This window comes from Pocillopora verrucosa, chromosome 4 (assembly GCF_036669915.1).
Source record: "Pocillopora verrucosa isolate sample1 chromosome 4, ASM3666991v2, whole genome shotgun sequence".
In the NCBI taxonomy this organism is placed as follows: Eukaryota; Metazoa; Cnidaria; class Anthozoa; order Scleractinia; family Pocilloporidae; genus Pocillopora; species Pocillopora verrucosa.
In genome coordinates this window covers 27,168,131-27,188,130 of record NC_089315.1, presented here as the reverse complement: position 1 = coordinate 27,188,130, position 20,000 = coordinate 27,168,131, and the positions used below count along the sequence as shown (strand labels likewise).

Genomic DNA, 20,000 nt, shown 5'->3' with positions numbered 1-20,000 from the left:
ATATGTGTTGCATAACTTGCACAAAAAGTATGCAAGAAAGAACACAACTGAGAGCCAACAGGCAATGGTAATCTTGAGAGCTGGTAAACTGGAGCATGGATATGAGAACCAAAAACTGGTATCGAGTTTAAACCGTGGGGGGTTGTGGAACATTACAAAGTATGCACAGAGCATTTTCCTCAAAACGGAGTGTCATTTTAGACAATTAACTTCAGTAAATTCTTTGCAAAAAGTGGATATTGCTGGCATAGTGCATAACACAATAACTGACAGTGCGATATTGTCAAGCTATCAATGTATGGTTTCAGATGCAGAGCTAATACCCAATGTTGAAGTAAGCAACAATGTCTTCCATGCTATTGTACGTTTATATATAAGGGTGCAGTCTTTTTCTTGTGCTAAAGACATCATTCAGCGCCACAAAATTAATGCAAAGCAGTCAAAGGGTAAAGCGCTCCGAAAGGAGATCATGAGTGAACAAGAAACAGTTAGGCAAGATTAAAATAAAACATTTTATTATCCTAAGTAAAACATGGCATTGTAAAAAATTTGTTAATTATTTTTTATGAATGTTTTAAAACACTTACATGTATCAATTATCAAGAAAATTTGAATTAAGAACTGTTCACATACAATGTAAAGCCGAATTTACCATGCCACGAAAAGTCCTGTGCATGACATGCTTAGAGTCCTGGGCCAGGTTGTTAAAAGCTGAGTTAAGATAACCCAGAATTAGTGCAATAGAGAAATTATCCTGGGAAATGCCTTCTGAAGGACAATTATTTTATGTTCTATAATAAAGACAAGACACCTGGTTGTTAATGTTGGATTAAGAGTAAAAAAGAAATGTTTTTGTTAGTCATCATGAATTTGAGAGACCTTTTTCCTGGGAACCTTGTAGCAAAAAAGAGTGATACAAAAATACAGTAAACTTAAAAATTAATAATATTCGGGGCAGTCACTGAGGGCTGTGGGCTGGGGATTCCCCCTTCCTTCTCCCTGTGCCCAACTACTATAACTAGCATAGAACTGAAATATCTTACTAGTTGTTCAATTCCCTGCCTTATACATTATTTGTTAAAATTTTTCATTGCCCAGCAACCGGTAGTGACTTCTCTGAATATTGCATTCAACATTTAATTTGTTAATGTTGGATTACAAGTAAAAAAAAAATTGTTAGTCATCACAAATTTCAGTTGCCTTATTAAGTTAGATACAGTAATATTTCAAACTGTTCTAAGATAGTCCAGGTACAAAGGATGATCTTCAGGTAAATAGGAACCAAATACTTTCACAGTAAAGCCAAGACTGTCATCCATAATAATTTCCAAACGTGGCAGAACGTACGGATGCACGGTTTTCTTCAGCACAATTTTGTCCTCAAAGATCTTCAGGCTCCAATCACCAAGGCTTTTTAGGCTTTTCACTCGTTGGCAGAGCTCTGAAAATCCCTTGTAGCAGCTGTGTGGTAAAAACCCCTCGTTACATTTTACAACCGAACGTTCAGGACGTGGTGAAGGCTTGCTGCTTTCATGGCTTTTCTTAGGCATGTTCAGCTTCGGCAAAGCTCCAAATTTGGGCTTCTTTTGGGTCATTTTCGCAGATTGATCTATCAAAGAAAAGATAAAATTGTCAAACTTGAAATAGTCAAACCTAAAACCATATCCACTTTCAGAACGAACTTCAAACAGCAGCAACACTGATAAGTGAAAACTAACTCAATGCAAATCCGACAATTTAACAAGAAAATACAGATATGTACTTACATCTTTCGATATCTTCGGGCGCAAAATGTTTCTCACAGGTATATATTCTATCGCTCTTCAACTGTTCCCTGAAGTTCTGATCAATTTCTCTTGTCTTTTTTTATCTCACCAAGCCATTCGTCTCACCATGTTCCATGAGCTTCGTATTTTGCCACAGGCAACTTCCAAATACCAATTCCCTTCGTTTTTCTGCACGAACCACAGCCAAATACTGAGCAATTAGCCCCTGGCATAACTTTTATATTTCTTGCAAAATGACAACCATATACTGATGAAAATTACGGAGAAACCTAACACATATCGCACAACTAACAAGAAACTACTCGACGGACGCCATGATCGTTTGATAGATGTGCACTGTCGCGATCACGTGACAAGGCAAAAATCAAAACAAAGACATCGGTCTTTGAAGCTCGCCGACTTTCATGACCAGTCTCCTCTACTAACTATGATAGCAACCTGCGTTGGGTTTGGATAGATGGTGAGAATGTAAAGAGTAATGAAAATCTATGGGGGCCAAATGAACCAAGCGGAGACGGTAAATGTGGAGCTTTCTTAAATGCAATTGAATGGAGTTCAAACTGGGCCGTGTACGGATGGCGCTGGAATGATTTACCCTGCACGAGCCGTGCAGAATATATTTGTGAGGAACCATTAGGTATGTGATTTAGTGGCTGGTGTATAAATCAAAACAGTTTATCTTTCTTTAAACAGTTTACTATGTTTGTTATATGTAATATAAAGTGTTGCGTTGTTTTACTCAAGTAGTTTATTTGAGGATTTGCTGCAATTACTTAAGCACATGGCGTGAAAGATACTGCACGTGACGATTCACACGTTATGTAATCAACGGGTGACATATAGGAATTATTGCATTGAATAATCATACAATCAGATACTGTTACTTCCCCCCTCTTTACCAAAACAAGCTATAATGATCATGCATAAGTGATATCAATAACTGATAATTGTGTTCATGCCTATTGTCAATGTTCATGTCTATATCATAATGTTGAGAATGTTCAGGTATCTAAACATGCAGTCTGTTGGGAGGTTTTAAGGTACGTCCAGATATTGTTGTATAGGTTTGGCTGTCCTGAGGTGGGGAAGTTGAGCTGTCTTGCGATGCTGCTGTCTCAGGAACAGGTGGTGGTAGGTCTTTGATGCTGTTGTCCTTTACCACAGGTCTGGGCTTCGGCTGTGATCGAGTGCGACGGTAGACGCCTTCGGTTCGATCGTTCTTAACAATGAAGGATCTTGGTTCTTTCCCAGCTCGGATGACTGTCCCTTGTTCCCATCTCTGGGTGTGGTGGTCATAATGTTGATAGGCTGGGCTGGTCGGAATGGTTGTAGTGTCGGTCCTGCAGCCTTGTTGTAGTAGAATGCTTGTAACTTTTGTCGCTGATACAGTTCTGTCTTTGTCTTACTGGTGCTGTCGCTGACACTTACACGCTTGGGCATTAGTAGAGTTGTCCTTAGCTTAGCTTAGCTTGTTGAAATTCCTCCGAACTAATTTTTTTTTCAAAAAAAACTTCTCGCAGCAGTCATTTATGTAGCATAAATATTGTTTTCATCTCTTCATTTGAAAGTCGACGGAAAAATATTGTTCTTCTATCTCAAATCTATTTATTTTCTAAGACGTCCCCCTGCCCGTGGCTCTCTTTTCTACCAGTCGCACCGATGGAGTTGTTGACCTGAGTCCTAATGGAGCCACTAAAGCAGTGTTTGATAACATCACGCTGACAAGAGGTCCCTGGGGTAATCCAGTTGGCTCCTTTCTCTTCAGTGGTTCGAATAACAGCTACGTGGAAGTTGAAAACGAGGGAGAACTTGATACAAAGTTTTCGATGAGTGTTTTTGCATGGGTCCACCCTGACGCTTCTGCCACTCGTGCTGGTCCGATATATGATAACGGTTGCTCGATGTGGTTGTTTCCTTCAACTTGGGGACTTGAAATTCGTTATGTGGTCAGGGATCGTTCTAAGATTCACCGATTGCGTAAGGATGGTATTATCAAAATAAATGAGTGGAATTTTATAGGGACCACATACGATTATCAAACTGGCGTTGCGTCTGTGTGGGTGAATAACAGCATGGTTATGAACAAGTCTCTTGGATCCAAAGTGGAATTGGCGACTCAAGGAAATCCTATGATAGGAGCGTCCAACAACAGTGAGATACAACTTTATGGCAAAGTTTCCTGCTTGCAGTTCTTCGCTCAAGCAATGTCCTTGGATCAAATTATGAACATAAAAACAAGATGTAATCAAACCGGTAAGCATGTCTGATAAATGTGTCTCTGTTTGGGGATTGTTTTTTCAAAAAGGAAAAATTTATCCCTAGTGACCTTGTTTCAAGAACCAGCCAATTTTTATTTTAATTGATCTTTGATCTTAGTGTGTTTTCTTGTATCAGTCTTCTCTTTACCGTGGACTTGCGTTCTAGCCTCTATTATTGTTTTCTCTTTTACTTTTATCTCTCTCTCCCTTTCCCGATTTCTTTCCGGATTCGTCTAATCTGCCCTTGTAGGCAATGCTCGAGATTCAGCTGTATAAATTACAGACTCGACGTAAGTCACTTGTTCTTAAAACGTTTACAAGTTTGGAGACACCTCTCAAGGTGATTCTGTAATGTATGATCTTTTATAATCCACTTTATACATAATAGGATAACACTTCATTCCACTTAACTCCTCATCCAGGTGCCCTTGGAATAATTTTTCCTAATGTAAGTCAGCTAGGACTATATTAATATATATATTATATTAATATATATTATATATTATTATCTCTTTATTGTATAATATATATGTTAATATATATATATATTAATATATATACATATTAATATATATATATTAATATATATACATATTAATATATATATATATATATATATTATATATATTTTTACTATATTGTTGACCTTAAAGATTTATTCTAACTAAATACCTTTATACCTTTAGTATTAACTACTACTTCACTAAATTACAAGAAAGTGGGATGCTATCGAGACACAAGCAATCGTGCAATTCCGAAATTAGAAGACGCTGACCCTCTATTGCTCGGTGCTTACCAGGACGGTGAAACGCGATCGAAAAGTGCGCCCTCGCAGCTCGAAAAAGGGGTTTTCGCATGTTTGCACTTCTGAATGGCGGATGGTGTGCAGCCAGTGTAACAGCTGAAGAAACGTTTAACAAATATGGTGAGGGCAATCATTGCCGAGGCGATGGCAAAGGAGGACTCTGGTCAAATGATGTTTACATTATTCAAGGTTGGTCGATTTGATCAACGTAACGTGACAATATGTGTTCCATAACCTAATAATTAAGGATTTCTTCTCGTATTATCGGGTAAAAAAAATCCACTTTCGAGCAATTCTAACACGTTACGAAAATGGGCACTGATGGCAAAAGAGAACGATTTGTTTTACGTCACAAGTCGGGGTCAAAGTTGTTGGTCAGGACTTAAAATAGCGGGTTCCGTGACAAGGTTTAAGTTTCATTAGCAGACCTTCGTTTGTAATGTTAGTCTTTGGAATCTCAAAACTCTCTCAGTTACATGACTTAATGTATACTATAAAGACGGCTTTAGAAAATAAACGGTTCCCGAAATGTACTTGTCTTTTACAAGGAATAAAAGTCATTCGACTGCAGCCACCAGGATCCCCCCGCCCTATGTACACCTCGTTAAAAAGAAGTATGATTGTCATATGAATCACATTTTGATACCTCATTTCAAATCAGACAGAGAAAACGGAATCCGTCGTTTTAGTTGTAAGTAATTGATGACTCGCGCAAAGTTGTCCTATTTTAACAACTCCTCCTATTTTAATCCATTAAAAGTGCCGCTCTATGTACACTCTATTAAGCTACATGTGCCAAAGCTATGATCAGAATCCATAAAGGTTTTCAGTGTCTTGGGCATCGGGACAAAGAAGATAATTGTATAAAAACATTGCATGTGAAATCGACACGATCAAAAAAAAGGTAACAGAATTCACAGACATAAATCAATTGCCTCGAAAGCTTTCCCTTAATGACGAATATTTGGACTCACAAGCGATATTTGATCTATGATTCTGCTTTTTCTTGAAGGATTCTTTTAGGTTTTCCTTGCCTTATGCACTGATGCTAATTTTTGCAAATAAGTGATGCATAACATACAAACAACAACATTAATGCATTTCTTTTTCATGTCGATAGTCTCAGGTTTTTGCCGCACGATTTTTTACTTTCCAGTGACGAAACTGTTTTAATTGAATAGATTAGGTAAATGTGGGGTGCTACAGAGACGACTCCTTAGTGAAAGAGTTCATTACGCTGTTCTTTGTCTTTCAAAGATCTGATATTATACAGCGCTAGATTTAATGATATGAAAGGCCAGCAAAAATTAAGGAAAGCGCACCTTCCTATACACGCTCTCAGTCTTCGCTTAAATAAGCAGGCAAAACATGATGAAACGTAGAGAGAGAAGTAGGGAGAAAAGTTCTGGGAGATATTAAAACAGATTTAGCATCTTCAGTCACTGCAAAACTAAACCAGAAGATGCTTATTCAAAAATTAAAATACGGACAGACAAACAAAAACAAACCAAACAAAGTATTCGTGGTGAAATGTCACTACGCTACGGAAAAATCTAAACTCTTAACTTCACCTTTTTTTTCAAAGAAAAACTTTTAAAAATTATCACGAGTAAAAAGAGGCCACTTCAAGTAACAATTTACCTAAACCTAAATACCAAATACCTAAACCGTAGTCTTACTTCAGAACACTCATTTCGGCTGTATAATTGCAGTGTAGGCAAGACATGAAGTATTTTGTGACCAGGATTCGATGTTTTGACGGAAGAATGGGTCTGCGAAAATAACCGGTTGGTTGTGCCATTTTGTTGAAGGGGGGAACGGATACCTTTCATACTCGAAAATCCTCTATTTAGAAGATGCTATTTAGAAGATGCTTTGCACGAGGCACCCGTTGACTGGCAACTGACGCACCCCCTTCTCACCGAGTTGTAGCAAAATTTAGCAATGCACAGGTGATGAAGATGATAAAACATTATTGCTCTGTATGTTACAGGCGGTTAGATCGAATAAAACTTGACGTCACAGACTTACGTCAAAGTTTTCATTAGCACAAAACACATAGTCGTGGAACGAACCAAGGTAGGTGGCCGCCGGCAACGTTCATGCAATCAGTCTGATAGAAGAAGCTTTAGAATTTCTCTAAATGTAAAATCCTTTCACAGCGTTTGGTAAATAAGTTGGTTTGACCACTTGGTTTGGTATGGTTACTCAAAGGTCTCAGTAAGGTCAACCATTGACCGCAAAAAGCCGAAAATTTAACCGTTAGGCGTGAAAAGTGGCAAATTTTAACCGTTAGTCGTAAAAAATGTTACCCGTTAAAAACTTATCCAGTCAGTGAAGAGTCACTTTGAACGGTACCGAAACTGCACGGCATAAACCGTTAGCAGTAAAAAAAATTACTCCATCGAGAACCTCTTAAATTATTCGATATAAAATTTTGTTTTCGTTCATAAACCTCATCACCACAACTTAGAAAAGCTAGCGGCACTTCGTAAATCATTGTTGTTTAAGCAAGAGAGGGCGTCCGTTAGCTGTCTGTGTCATAGACACCAATTACCTATGCAAGAAGGAAAAATGTTGACGATTTTAAAAATTATCGCCAGTATTGTGTTTTAAAGCGTAGCTACCACATTGAAGTTACTGCTGCATAAAGGCTGCAGAAGATTTCGATTCATAAAGGTCGATGAAAATATTTTCAAGAGCGTTCCTTGTCATTGAACAACTGTGAATTAATTTTATAAGTAGGCGAAAAAAATTAAAAACATCAGCGTTAGCCTCGTTGACTTGGAGTATCCGTTTAACTTGTTTAACAATTCAAAAAGAGCAGTTTCAGCCCGACATATTCTAGTGACATTAATCTAATAAAGAACAACAACTTGACATATTAATTCACTAGCACCCATTCGCTAAATATTATGAGACCGTCCCACAATTATGGAAATAATTTCTCTTTTGTTCTGGTGGATGACTTAATTCATTTTTAATCAAATCTAATTTTAGGTGGTAATGGAGCGCCAAACGAGGTCATTCCAACGTCATCCTTGTTACTGTCCAATGGTTCATTTGCAATGCCAACATCAAAAGAGATCTGGAACCGTATCAATGGAAGAGTGCTGGAGCTACACCCTAAAGTAGCGTGTACTAAACCTTCATCCTCTCCACAGGGTAGTATCCCGAAGACTTGCTCGAGTACTTTGACTCGTCATTTCCTTCCGTTTAACAGCAAGTGTGTGCACAGTTCTAGCCCCAAACCCCCGACTGTGAAGACTGAAAGCGGCCATGAGTACCTTGTTCTTACCCATGACCCGTCCTCGTCGATTTTGTCAGTACGATTGCCGCCCATTGACGAGAGAAGTCTATCTATATCTGGAAGGATAGCTATCAAGGGCCTTCGCGAGAAACAATGTTTTCCACACGAAAAAAGCTTACAATGATGAAATCTCTGCGTATCAACATTCACTACAGGCTCCGTCTTCTGACGGCAGAAAAGTTGAAAGAGAGCAACCGATATTCATATGTTCAAGAACTCTTACTCTAAATGTAGATTCCTCCGTGCATCTGAAACTGAAATACAGAAGTGACCAGTTATTTTGAACACTAGACATGGTAAAACCTCCCCCTCATTTTAAACTTGAGACATTAACTTAAATGTTTCTCATTTTATCGCCATAGATCTACTCTAAATTTCAAAATCCAGTCGTCTGATATTTGATTAAATCCGTCTGAAAAATATATGCAGTCAGTTGTATGTCAATCATTTTCACTAAATGCTGATGGAAGAACAATTAAAAACAGATTTGAACATTCATTCAATCAACCAATGCTACAAAGGATAATGATTTTCGTCGGGTGGTGGTGACAGTAAAGTCAAAAAATTTAGCAAAAAGGCAAGTATATTCAATAGCACTACGTGTGCGTGCAGATCCACGACATTTGGCTCCACAGAATGTTCTTGGCTCGTTCTAAGATATACATATGAAACACAAAAACAAAAAACACTTGTTTTGCACAGTCCAATAAATTCCAACGTGCGTCTAATACTCTAGAGACCTCTTTCAGTGTTCACAAGTGTTCTAAATTGTTCTTCTCGATATCATCTAGCGACAAACTCAGCATATAACGACCAGGTTATACCTGGGAGAAAGTGGCGTCACCAAACAGGAAGTTGCCATAAACAGGAAGTTGCTATAATTAGGAAGTAACGAATAGATAGGTAACTTTCGTTCAAATATACTTTTAAATGTCCCTCGGACATTTGCATGTCATTACCTTGTCCTTATATGGTAGTAATTGCCTCACGGGTAACCAGTTCAATTGGCGAAGCAGAGGAGTTACGAGGTCGAATTTCTTAGAGTTCGTAACTATCTTGCTGGCAAAGTTTAGGATTGACTGGCACTTACTGATATTTCCAGCTGATGTTGCAGAGTCATCACGATTTGTCTTCAATCAACGATTGTAGATATTTCCAAGCCTAAAGTCAGGTAATTTTTTGTGTCGTCTATGGTTTCCTAATCTTACTCTTGTGATAAAAATTGTGATAAAATAAGAATAGGAGACTATACATATATATCTAACCTTCCTTCTTCTCGAATCAGCTACAAAATTTCATTGCCATAGGCGGGAATTGATTAGATAATTTAAACAAATACATTTTTTCGGTTTTTGCCGTGATATTCTTCAGCAGAGTACGACGCAAACTGAACAAGATAGTTTTTTTAGGTAAGGAATGCCTTTGCCTTTTAAATAGAGTTGCTTGTTGCAAAATTACTAGCTGGGTGGCCGCAGTTACCCGTTTTCACTCTAATTTTTAGCAAATTAAAATCAGATAGTCGATCGTAGCTCCTCAGAGCGTAGCGTGAGGAAAGTTTGGCTTAGCTCTTTATAGTGTAAAACGTGCCAGACAAAAGTTACAAAGCACTTAGAGGCATTTTGTTGGCGTGATAAATATTGCGTGAATTAATGTTGAGCCGTGTAGTAAAACTGATTGCCGAGTCATAGAAAACTTAACAGTCTTTGCGCTTGTAGAATATTCTAATTATAACTACACAGAGCTTTAACTCCCTAATACTCTAACACCCCTTCTCATTGACAAATAATATTTTTTCTTTAATGATTTGGACCGGGATATATATATATATATATATATATATATATATATATATACTAATTATGCTCTTCAGACAAGAGAGAGAGAGAGAGAGAAATTAACTGTTTATTTGACAAAAACGAGTTACCTTTGTCGCCAAGAAAAATAGAAATTTGGATATTTTTAAAAATTAATGCTACTTTGAATTGTGTTCCAGAGCCTTTTGTATTTGTTTATCACCGACATTGTCTTGATATGGTAAGCTTCTATCATGGGGGAATTAATTATTAATTTCTTTTTGTTGTTTACTAGCAGGTAAAAATACTGAAACATTTGTAATAACATTCTAATGCAAATTATAAGGTGTTTCTCGAATCTTGCAACACAATATTACTCCACAAAATGGAAATTTGAAGTTTCTTTATTGCGACAAGTTTTAGTGTTTTAAAGAAGAAAGGGACACCTTCAAACAGTTACCACGAGAAGGATGAGGTACAGGGAACATTAAAACAGTTTTATCATGCGATCAAACCTCCTTGAAGGCAATTCTAAAACTTACCGGTGTCGTGCTAGCTTGATCAAGGCAGTCTGAATGGATGGAAAAGTTCTGGGAAAAATGAAAATTGATTCCCGTGTAGATCGTAATAAACCTTGCCTATAGCTCTGATTTGGACCGGGATATAAAAATTTTTTAATTATGTTCTTTAGACAAGAGAGAGAGAGAAGTTTCTTGTCTCGGAAAGAAATTCGAAAACTTAACGGTGTCGTGCTAGCTTGATCGAAGCAGTCTGAATGGATGGAAAAGTTCTGGGAAAAATTATAGTTGATTCCCGTGTAGAATGTAAAATACTTTGCCTACAGCCATGCTTTGCATCTATACTGCATTGTATATCTAAAAATAACTTAATGGGTGGCTGCGAAGGAGGTAGCTACGTCATGGTATCAACTGAGAAGAATCAGCTTTGAATAGTACAGTAGTGTTGAATGAAAATATCTCAAAAAGGTTAACCTAACCAGGAGAAACAAATTGGGAAATGGCGAAATTATACAACAATGCAAATAGCTGATTCGAAAACGTCAAAGTAAATTTTTTAAGATAGAAATCCATCACTCAGGTGACGTTGAATTTCATTGTGATTACGAAGACTTCCTGTCGCAAATACGATTTTAAAATATGCAATACTTTAGCTTTTTTTTTTTTTCGAAGTTTTAGCTTGACTAGTTCTCAATAACCATGACCTTGTCACTGTTAGGTGAATTTAAGGATCTGATTATAACCAGTTTCGCCCATTAGCTGTGCCTACTATTTTCGACGATGCCAAGGACAAATTATGTATAAGAACATGTAAACAACCTTGCTCGGAAAGTAATTGATTTTGAACTGACACCGTTCACCGATCTAGATAATGAGTAACGTGTCGTAAGTTGTAGGTGGGCGGGGAATCAGGCAAACACTCCAGCGTGTAGGCCATTAAGAACAAAAACCAAAAAACCCTCTTCTGTGTCTTTCCCTTTGTATTGTCAATTTTTTAAACGGTAGCTTGGTGAATGTATGATCAGATGTTAAACATCTTCGAAATTTGGGTCATTTCGTATCTAACAACAGGCTCCGTTTTAGCCAGAAATCTTCTACTCAGTGATATGCAATTACTTTAATTTTTCGAAAGAAAATTTTCCGAAGTTCATTCAAATTAAGCTAAACCATCCCACGATTCAAACATGGCAATACTCATGTTATCCTTAAGTCTTTGACGTTTCGGCAAGAAACCGTGGGCTGTTTATATAACATTGTATCTTTGGATCAAGACTTTAAAACGCACCTACTATTTTCATGTATCTCGGGTGTCTAACTGGTTTTCTTACTTTTTTGTGTGGAGAGTTTTCTGTAGAACCATCTTGTAGGTGGAGGACAGGTGAGGAACTGAACTGACACTATATTTTGGCACGGAAATGGTGTTCATCTCCAAATGTTTGAACAGCTTATATCCGTGTTTTAGTTGTACGTAATCAGGTGTCAAGATAAAGTGTCTCCGATTATGCATGAAAATTAGTTTCTACCAGGAGGTCGTTCGACGTTCAATTTCAAATTGTCCTTGTTTGGGAACTAGTTGCAAACTTGCTTTACGACAATTGGATCCATTGAGGCCGTCTACTGGTATTTTTTAATTGAGCTCCCTTCTAGCTAAATAGTATTACGAGAACACCGATCACATCTTTTTTTTCCGTACACGACCGAAGTCAGTTAATTTGTGTGATGCAAATTTTAAAAGCACTGACTAGTGAATGACGGCGTTCGAATTGAAACGAGTATTTCTATTCCAGAGTGTGCATCAACTCGCTGGAATAATGCTGCCACCAGTTATCCAGGGAACACAACTGCTTCTTGCCAGCTTCTTTCTGATGATTGCCACTGTTTTTCCCTTCCAAGCAGGAGTCTCCTCAAAAGACATCACCGGTAAGTTTTATATCTTGATCGTAAAAAAATCCAGGCGGAAGCTAGTAAAAATTATCCGTTCTGTTGAGTTAGCAACCAAAAAGAACGTGAAAGCTTCTATGTTATCTACGAGCAGAATTATCACCGTCTTGAGAAACTGCTCTTCTTTTGTTTTCCGTTTATAACCTATTTTTCGGTGTTGCAGAGAATCGAAGTGTAAGGAATTGTCAAACAATTATTACGTACGTCATAAAGGAGGTAATAAAAGATAAGATGGTAGTAGACGTCCATACCTGTTTGGTCAAATATAGCAAAGAAAGGAAATTGTTTCTCATTGGGAATTTCATTGACTTTTCTTCCTTTCTTACAAACCAGTTAAATTCAAACTTGTTCGCTACGACTTGCTACAGAAATATTGAAATGAAAAGAATTTAAGGGGTGTCCATGTACTTTTTATGAGGAATTTTAACCTCAACGCTGTAATATTAAAAACAAACGTAATTTTCTCAGTTTGTTTTATCTATCATGGCACTCACCAACGTAATGTATGGAATTGATTTTGTTTAAACGCCTTCGAGGCAATGTTAATTTTAGGTATTAACCGGTTTTATATCGTATCGTGAGTCGATATGTAATTGCATGAATCTCGTTGCGATCATAATTTCAAAGAGACTTGCTTCGGTGGTCTACCTCGAGGTGGGCCAACCGCGCAATCTGTCAGTTTTGGATTTCTATATTCTCGACCGCGGTGCCGTATATTTGCTTTGAAAGTAAACATTATATATCATGTGTCTCTTTTAGTTTGTTATTTTTCTGTCTTGCCTAACTAATATCTCACGATGATAGATCCACAGTTCAGATACTACACAGTACGTGCTAAAAATGTATTTAACTAGGCACAGGTGGTAAGAGACAGTAGAAACGGTTACATATTATGGATTGGCTGTAAATTTGTCAAGTAGTGGTCGCTCCACTCGACACCCTGTATGAAATCGTGCTAATTTGTGCCTTCACGATTAGCAGCCAAGAGCAATTCAAAATTGTGAGAATATTTTTGGATCTTGGTGGACGTTGGAGAAATGGGGCAATTCTCCAGGGTACCTTACATTCCACAAATTTATTTACAGCTGGTAATACTGAAGCCATAGCTTATCTTATAGGGAAACTCAGTTTTAGGCTGTATTGGTATTTTTTAAAATTAAGGTAAAGGCCTAAACAGGTTTCCCTCAGCAATCAATAGGAGTATGTTATTTTGATATTATCCTTCACCAGGGAACTGCACCTTTGATGAGAGAACATTCTGCAGCTGGTCCAATGAAAGATACAACAACCATTTCGATTGGGTACTTGGACAAGGAAGTTCTCCAAGTAGTGACACTGGACCAATCACTGACTACACAGGTACATTATATGTTTCATTTTTCTACGCAATGTACCCTTTGAAATAAGGTACCGGCTGGAAAACTTTATATCCTTATAAAGTAAAGACCTTACATGTATCTTGATGATTCGCAGAGGTAACTGACGAAATTATGTCTTTTTTATATGAAAAGATGATCTATAGAAGGACAGACAATAATGTTACCTTTAACAACTTCTACCTTTTTTATCAAACGAAACAAATAGATTCTATGTTGCCGAGCGTCTGTCCTCCAAGAGATAGTTCCCAGAAGACATCAAAATATGGCGGGGACAACAGTGACGCACTTATCTGCACTTCGGGTGCCCCCTTTTCCTATTTTTGTTACACAGAATATTCACACGGTTTTAAAGTTTTCCGCGTGTATTCTTCACTGATGATACGTAGCATTACACCCTTTTTTTCACATGCATGGCTCGACTCACAAGCACATAATATTTTTGCTTAAGTCATGTGACGTCTATCAGGATGTCCAGTCCTCTGCCGCGCGAACACTTGACTATTATCATAAATTCCCCCAGGAAACAAGGGAATATTGGCATTGTGACCGCATTTTGACGTGTTCTATTATTGAGCGTATATCTGTTAAATTGATAAGGGGTGTATTTTACGCTTTCTCAGAAAATGGCTCGTATATCTACATTCAAACGTTATCTCCTCGAAAGTACGACGAGAAGGCCAGATTGAAAAGCCCGTGGTTGAGGGGTCCCATGCGGATAACATTTTTTTACTCCATGTATGGCAGCACCATTGAGACTCTCTCTGTATATGTCATAATCAATGGTAGTGAATCCAGGATATGGAGTCGTCATGGGAACCGATCATCACGTGATTGGATCAAAGGCTGCGTGGCTATAAGCTACGAAGGGACTTATCAGGTAGTCCAATAACGTTTTTCTTTGGGAAAACATTAACGATGCGATTTTGGGAAAATGGACCGAGTGCTTTTCATTCTTCTTTGAGAAGACCAGGAGGTTTTCCAGTCAAATGCGTGTACAATTTAAGTTGCGTAAGGATCTATAATTCATGACTAGACCCTAACCATGTCGTCTTATCTGCTCACAGATGGTAATAGAGGGCATTGCAGGAGTGACTTCTGCATCAAGTATTGCAGTTGATGAACTCATTTTCAGTGAGAACCTAACTTGCATTTCAGATGGTGACACTACTCCATCTGAACTCTTTAAAGGTAATGCTGCGCTTGTGCTGCTAAACAAGAAGCAATTTGGTTTGAACAGTATTAATTAGGGTTGTCTTCACTTGCATCGAGAACACTCGTGTCGCTTCTTCATGAGTCAAACAGATTTCTCAAGGCAAAAATTTTAAGGGAAGAAAACGTTTCTTTCACCCAGAACCTCAAAGTAAAATGAAAACACTCGCTTTCCTGTAAATGGTAACATAAGTTGTTCTCACAACAGCTGAAGTAAATACAGTGTAAATTAATCTAGCAATTGTTGTCCGAGACCGCATTTCATCGCCATTTTTTGGTGCAATTTCAGTTAACTGCACCTTTAAGGAGAGCTTTTGTGGATGGAGAAATCTATTTGCACCTTGGGATGAGATCGACTGGAGAAGGGGGCCAGAAAACTCAAGTGAACAAATTGACGCGAGCGGTAATCTCACTGGCAAGTAAAAGATGCTACCGCCATTGTATCTTTAGTGTGCACCACCTACACAAAATGCTCAACTTTACGGGCATTGATGGCTTCACCACCGATGATAATTCAACTACTGCTAATATGTTTACCTTTGATGAAGCGATTATTCCTTGGTGAAAAGGACAAAATCCATCGACTTAATTTAGAATTATCCTTGTCACCTGACGTATTTCGATTCATTGTCGAAGAAAGCCAGGGTGTTTTACCGTTTATTATTCACCTATCCATGATTAATTATGTGCTTATGCCTTTCTTTTCAGTATCAAGAGGAAGGAAATATATTTATATCGAAGAATCACAACCTGACAAAATAAATCAAACTGCTCAGTTATCGAGTCCATTTATTCGGGGACCAAAATGTCTCCGCTTTTCTTATCGCTTGTCTGGACGTCATGTGGGAAGACTGGATGTCTTGCTTCAACTTCGAGGGCGACAAGGAGATTACTTGATGTGGAATAAGTCGGGGGATCAGGGAAGTCAGTGGATAATGGCTAGCGTCGATATCGGTTATACTGACGAGTGTCAGGTACACACTTTATAAAGGCAGGAAAAAAAAGGAGATGATATTTACTCTTCTTTATGTAGGTCCTATGATTTTTATGATGCCGAGAATTGCAATATGCATAGATTACATCTGTCACTGTAGTATAAAATAATAAAGGGTAGCACTCCTAGTCCTGGTTGTTGAAGTTGGCCGCAAGTGTTAATCTTGCTTACTGATAACCTTTTCAAGCAATTAGATTAGACTGCACTGTCACAAAATACATAAATAAATACGATTTCAATGATAATTCCTATCACAGATTGTCCTGCAAGCTACAGTTGGCAAAAACTACACAAGTCGTATAGCCGTCTATGACGTCAACTTAGGTGATGGACTATGCCATGACGAGAGGGAATTTAGCACCAACGTACAAGGTTCTTGTTATGCTTCTGTTCAAAGTATTACAAAATCATTCATGATTCTCTCGTCGCTTATTTCTTGATGGTCTGTTATAAAATACTCAACCTCCGAGGTTTTGTCATAACTTTCTTATTTGTTAACTTTAAAGATAACAGCTCTCACATTTTTTTTTAGGGAATTGCAACTTCGATCATAACTTGTGCTTTTGGAGGAGTGATTTAAATTTTATCTTCGCATGGAGAAGAAAAAAAGGCGGGACATCGAGCCCTCAGACTGGACCCAGCAGGGACCATACTTTAGGTAAAACGAGGTAGATAGTACTGGTCTTTCTGCATGTAGGGTGAATCACTTTAAGCAGAGATGGGGGATATAAAATTTAACCTAGGTGGTCATAACATCATTGATTTGTACCCTGCATGCTCAAAAACGAATGAATAAAGATCTAGCAACTGAATCAGAAAAATTAGATTGTCCTTGTATTTGTTACTCAAATGAAAAATTTGTGCATGTAATACTAGTTTTTCTTTCGAAAGGATCTGGTTATTACATTTATATTGAAACATCGTGGCCCAGAAAGATGGGAGACACTGCAAGACTTACGAGTCCGTGGCTGAGAGGACGTCATTGCATGATGTTCTATTACCACATGTATGGTTCTTCCATGGGATGTGTTGTTGTGTACATAAGAAGACAGGGTGCAGACAGACTACAACCGCTTTGGCTGAGGTCCAAGGATCAAGGAAATAGTTGGATTCAAGCGCAAGTTAGCATAAACGATACTTCAAGTTATCAGGTGGGATGTCACGATTTGAATCATAGCCTCTTCCTAAGGTGGCTACAATCAGAACAAATTTATAGTTTCCGCTACGAAGGGAGTTCTCTTATGACTTCTACTATCTTAATTGCTAGCAGTCTTCCCAAGTATGGAGATTTTCTTGGAATTTATCGATCAAAGAATGCATTACATAACAGCGTGACAGGTTAAAAAACTCAGGGAGATTAAACGCTGACTGCAATATCATTCTCTAGTGAAAAACAGGACTTCCAAGATTTTCAACAAACGGGAGAACTTTGATATACAAAAAGAGCTGTCTCTCACCTCGTTTACGTGAAATCTCATGATAGCTAGGAAGTCTTTTTTCTGCCATTTCTAGATAATAATTGATGGTATTAGAGGCACGAGCTTTCGTGGAGACGCAGCCTTGGACGACTTCATGTTTCAACACGGACCTTGTCACCAATCAAGTACGGCAATATCAATATCTTTTTTCGATTATTTCGATCAATTAGTTCGAAATAATTTGAGCACATTGTAACGGTGCTTACTTCATTTTTATCTATGAAGCAGTATCTTGATGTAGTTTTTTCAGTTTTTTGTTTATTGACGTACTGCTCAAATTAGGTAAGTTAGTTTAAACGTTTAAAACTTCAACAAGAATCGTTGGGAGGCAGACTTTGACATAAAAGCATGATCCATGACCATTTGAATTTATTATTTTAGGTAAAGCAACGCTCTACGTGTCTTCCCTTAAGGGAAACGATTTCAGAATATCGACAAGACCCTCTGGAGACAATCTGTACTCCGACGAATTCAGATTCAGTGTCGAACATCCCCGAGGAAATCCGACAGAGAGCACTTATTTCATCTATCCTCATGCAAAGGGACACAGCTTCTTTACCACAAAGCTAGATGTTTTTAACTACAATAACTATCCCGTGGATGTTTCTGTCCTCAATCAAAAGGAATTATCACTGAATTGCACCAAGATTTTCTTCATTGGCAGAGATAGGGTTGGGCCTATGATAACTCTTGAAGATCCCAGTCTTATGGATGGTTGCAAATACAAGGCGAATTTCTCTTTTTATGCCCGCAATGTGGTTCAATCAGGTGAGGAACCGGAAAAGACTGTTTAAGTGAAGCCTGAAAAATTTTTCATTAGGCTACTAGCCTAAGTACATAATACATACTTTGACGAAGCAAAGAGATTTTACAGTGCCAATTTTTTTTGTTTTACGCGCGACAGTAAAGCGAGAGAGAGATTGACGACATGGTTGAAGATCCCTATTCAATGAATGGAAATTCATCTACATGATTATTTTCCTATTTTCACGCTTATTTTAAAACCATACTTTTAGAATAAAAAAGAAATCGCTCGTTGAAAGACGGGACTCGCGTATCAAAATAAGGCAAACGAGGAGTAGTTCTCTTAAGAATGTCTCAGTAATCCATACGGGGCATCTGTCACAGTAACAAACTTTATTTTGCATGTTTTTAAACCACGGAAGTTACAAACCAGGGTGAGTGCCGGTAAAATGGAAAAAATCAATGAACTATTTTCTTTGTAGGAAACCGTTCTATTTCTGGATGTGAACCTGGTTGGTACAAACTAGGACAAGTATGTTTCATGTTCTATTTCCAATCATCTAAGGCGTGGCGGTTTGGCCGGAACCTATGTCACAGGCAGAAGAGCGAAATCGCCATAGTCAATAGTGCAAAGCAATTAGAAGCTCTTGCAGATCAGAGGAAACAACTCAAGCGTGAAGACCACGGTCTCACACTTGGACTTGATAGCAACCTACGTTGGGTTTGGATAGATGGTGAGAATGTAAAGAGTAATGAAAATCTATGGGGGCCAAATGAACCAAGCGGAGACGGTAAATGTGGAGCTTTCTTAAATGCAATTGAAAAGAGTTCAAACTGGGACGGGTACGGATGGCGCTGGAATGATTTACCCTGCACGAGCCGTGCAGGATATATTTGTGAGGAACCATTAGGTATGTGATTTAGTGGCTAGTGCATAAATCAAAACAGTTTATCTTTCTTTAAACCGTTTACTATGTTTGTTATATGTAATATAAAGTGTTACGTTGTTTTAATCAAGTAGTTTATTTGAGGATTTGCTGCAATTACTTAAGCACATGGCGTGAAAGATACAGCACGTAACGATTCACACGTTATGTAATCAACGCGTGACATATACAGGAATTATTGCATTAAATAATCATACAATCAGATACTGTTTCATCCCCCTCTTTAACAAAACAAGTTATAATGATCATGCATAAGTGGTATCAATAACTGATAATTGTGTTCATGCCTATTGTCAATGTTCATGTCTATATCATAATATTGAGAATGTTCAGGTATCTAAACATGTAGTCTGTTGGGAGGTTTTAAGGTACGTCCAGATACTGTTGTATAGGTTTGGCTGTCCTGAGGTGGGGAAGTTGAGCTGTCTTGCGATGCTGCTGTCTCAGGAACAGGTGGTGGTAGGTCTTTGATGCTGTTGTCCTTTACCACAGGTCTGGGCTTCGGCTGTGATCGAGTGCGACGGTAGACGCCTTCGGTTCGATCGTTCTTAACAATGAAGGATCTTGGTTCTTTCCCAGCTCGGATGACTGTCCCTTGTTCCCATCTCTGGGTGTAGTGGTCATAATGTTGATAGGCTGGGCTGGTCGGAATGGTTGTAGTGTCGGTCCTGCAGCCTTGTTGTAGTAGAATGCTTGTAACTTTTGTCGCTGAGACAGTACTTCCTTTGTCTTACTGGTGCTGTCGCTGACACTTACACGCTTGGGCATTAGTAGAGTTGTCCTTAGCTTAGCTTAGCTTGTTGAAATTCCTCCGAACTAATTTTTTTTCAAAAAAAA

At 38.2% G+C, this 20,000-nt stretch overlaps 1 protein-coding gene and 1 pseudogene across 1 annotated transcript in view; both read left to right on the top strand.

Moving 5' to 3' along the window:
- The window catches only part of LOC131772951 (uncharacterized), a 1,496-nt pseudogene extending 994 nt beyond the window's left edge, over positions 1–502 (top strand).
- A 9,654-nt stretch (positions 503–10,156) lies between these two features.
- The window catches only part of LOC131773435 (uncharacterized), a 55,367-nt gene continuing 45,523 nt past the window's right edge, over positions 10,157–20,000 (top strand). The window contains exons 1-13 of the mRNA XM_066165210.1: positions 10,157–10,194; positions 12,259–12,391; positions 13,643–13,771; positions 14,412–14,668; positions 14,856–14,979; positions 15,290–15,419; positions 15,722–15,974; positions 16,252–16,366; positions 16,527–16,652; positions 16,886–17,145; positions 17,507–17,597; positions 17,854–18,240; positions 18,699–19,127. Coding sequence (XP_066021307.1) covers positions 10,192–10,194; positions 12,259–12,391; positions 13,643–13,771; positions 14,412–14,668; positions 14,856–14,979; positions 15,290–15,419; positions 15,722–15,974; positions 16,252–16,366; positions 16,527–16,652; positions 16,886–17,145; positions 17,507–17,597; positions 17,854–18,240; positions 18,699–19,127 — 2,437 coding nt within the window. The 5' untranslated portion in view covers positions 10,157–10,191. The remainder of the gene's footprint in view (positions 10,195–12,258; positions 12,392–13,642; positions 13,772–14,411; positions 14,669–14,855; positions 14,980–15,289; positions 15,420–15,721; positions 15,975–16,251; positions 16,367–16,526; positions 16,653–16,885; positions 17,146–17,506; positions 17,598–17,853; positions 18,241–18,698; positions 19,128–20,000) is intronic.